This window comes from Pongo abelii, chromosome 1, assembly GCF_028885655.2.
Source record: "Pongo abelii isolate AG06213 chromosome 1, NHGRI_mPonAbe1-v2.0_pri, whole genome shotgun sequence".
Lineage (NCBI taxonomy): Eukaryota > Metazoa > Chordata > Mammalia > Primates > Hominidae > Pongo > Pongo abelii.
The window spans coordinates 225,925,001-225,927,726 of record NC_071985.2 but is presented as its reverse complement, the minus strand read 5'-3'; the positions used below and the strand labels follow the sequence as shown (position 1 = coordinate 225,927,726).

General features: G+C 55.2%; 1 protein-coding gene across 1 annotated transcript in view; it reads left to right on the top strand.

The window, feature by feature from the left end:
• The first annotated feature begins 638 nt into the window (after positions 1–638).
• The window catches only part of SLC45A1 (solute carrier family 45 member 1), a 24,958-nt gene continuing 22,870 nt past the window's right edge, over positions 639–2,726 (top strand). Inside the window, exon 1 of the mRNA XM_002811542.5 lies at positions 639–725. Within this exon, the coding sequence (XP_002811588.2) occupies positions 648–725 (78 nt within the window). The 5' untranslated portion in view covers positions 639–647. The remainder of the gene's footprint in view (positions 726–2,726) is intronic.

Sequence of the window (2,726 nt, the reverse complement as noted above, 5' to 3'; positions counted from 1 at the left end):
CTTAAATGTCATGCAGCCGGATGCGGTGGCTCACACCTGTACTTTGGGAGGCCGAGGCAGAAAGATCACTTGAGCCCAAGAGTCGAGACCAGCCTGGGCAACATAGCAGGGCCCTGTCTCTCTGTATGTTAAAAAAGGAAATAAATAATAAATACATAAAGTATTTATGTATTTACTTACATTACAAAGTTCCCCCGGGGGCGGGAACTTTGCCTTGTTCTCTGCGACATCCCCAGTGCCTTGGACAGCTCCGGGCCCAGAGTCGCGACGCCTTCAGCAGGCCCGGCTGCCCCACTGCGCACATGGGCACAGGCTTGGCACACGCACTGCGACATTCATGTATCCGCGAACACACGGGTATCTATTTATACATGAAGGCACGAAAATGTATTTATTTCTTTTAAATCAGAAGAAAACGGTGAGAACTGTGAGGCCGGGGGGGACGTTTTCCTCCGGGATCCGGGCAGATCCTGCAGAACGCGCCGTCGTGCGCGAAGCACCGGGACGGGCCTCCCGCGGGAAGGGCCCAGGGGAACACCGGGCTCCGCTCCCGCCCGCGGGGCCCCAGACGCGGCGCCGCTTTAAGGCTCCGGGCCCCGCGCGGCTGCGGAGGCTGCGGCCGTGACGTCAGCGCCCCGCCCCGGGTGATGCTGCAGCAGCCGGGACCGCGGCCGGGCAGGCAGCAGCCCAGCGGGGACAGGGATGCCTGCCGTCTCCACCCACAGGTACCGCCGTCTCCTCCGCGCCCTCCGCCCGCTCCCTGGCTCCGTGCCTGCCGGAGCGCCGCGCCCTGGGCCCCGGGGTAGTCAGGGCGCCGAGATCGGGACCCGAGGCCGGCACGGAGACCTTTGTTCCTCGTGGAAGTCTCATGAATTGCAGAGTCCACGGAGCTCCCCCGTCTCGCCCCTCCGAGGGCAGGAGCCTCGGGCCCAGGGGAGGGTGCCGGCCAGATGGCAGGTGCTCTCATTCTTGCTGGCAAGGGGAGGAAACCCTGGCCTTGGCCCCAGCTCCTGATGCGCTCCTTGAGCCGGAGGCCTGGTCCCTGGTCACCTGGGCAAGTGTCATCCGCTCCCGGCTCACCTCTTGCGTGGGGCTGAGCCCTCTTGTTGACCAGGGGCCTGGCAACGCCCCTCAGCATCCCGGGGTTACTTAGCGAGGGCACCGAGGACTCCCCTTTCCCGAGCGAGTCAGCACCAAGGGGAACGCGCTGAGGTGGAAGCCGTTCAGCTCCTTCTGCCCTCGACAATAAGCAACTTCTCCAATTATTTCTAGAGTGACAGCCGTGCATGTTTTTCAGCTCTTACAGGGAAGCAGATTCAGGGGCGGAGGAAAGCCACGTTCAGGCTGCACCTGGCCTGGGCTTTTGGGAAAAGTTGGCCCTGGAGTAGGGGTCAAGCTGCCGGAGATGCAAAGTGGGAAACGGCCACGATTCAGTAACTAGCCTATTAAGTGCACCCTCCCAAGTCCGTAGAGCCCCTTCCTGGTCCTGGAGGACCTCACTGAAGAATTTTGAGAATGGGTAGAAAGAAGCATGAGCAGCCGGGCGCGGCGGCTCATGCCTGTAATCCCAGCACTTTGGGAGGCCGAGTCGGGTGGATCACCTGAGGTCAGGAGTTCGAGACCAGCCTGGCCAGCCCCATCTCTACTAAAAATACAAAATTAGCCGGGCGTGGTGGCGCATGTCTGTAATCTCAGCTACTTGGGAGGCTGAGGCAGGAGAATCGCTTGAACCCAGGAGGCGGAGGTTGCAGTGAGCCCAGATCGTGCCACTGCACTCTAGCCTGGGCAATAGAGAGAGACTCTGTCTCAAACAAATAAGCAAATACGCCTGAGGAAGGGAGGTGGCCCAAGGCAACCCCGTGGGGGGAGCCCATTTTCATAAAGAGAAGAAAGAAATGAGGAAATGTTTTCGGCTCGTAGTAGGATCGTTGTAAGCATTCAAACTACATGGACATTGATTACTTTTATTAATCATTTGCCGCTTAAACTTCCCACAACACAGTTTGAGGGATCTGTTACTTTAAACATCCTCTGTATTCTGGAAGCACAGTGGGCCCCCTGTATAACCTTCGGGGGATCCAGGGAGATGAGTGGATTTCCTTTTGACCGAGCAAATGGTCATATGGTGCAGTAAAGATGGTCTGGCGAATGTTTGTATTTGTGCATGAAAATTAGATTTTACGATCTTAAATTCCACTTTCACTCATTTTTATGGGAACCTTAAAAAATGGATTTTTTTTTTTTTTTTTTTTTTTTTTTTTGAGACAAGAGTCTCACTCTGTCGCCCAGGCTGGAGTGCAGTGGTGCGATCTCAGCTCACCACAACCTCCACCTCCTGGGTTCAAGCGATTCTCCTGCCTCACCCTCCGGAGTAGCTAGGATTACAGGCACCCGCCACCATGCCCAGCTAATTTTTTGTATTTTTAGTAGAGACGGGGTTTCTCCATGTTGGCCAGGCTGGTCTCGAACTCCTGAGCTCATCAGGTGATCCACCCGCCTCGGCCTCCCAAAGTGCTGGCATTACAGGCGTGAGCCACCACGCCCGGCCTCAAAAATGAGTTTCTAAAATTCTTCTTATAATAAACATTTGTGAACAGCTTTTACTAAATGTAGTTTTAATAAAAATGGTAATGCTGATCCCCAGATTTGAAGATGAATCCTTAGTAAAGACTTTTTCCGAGCCAAGATTAAACTAGGTTTAATTCTGGTTCAGATGCTAGAGAGAA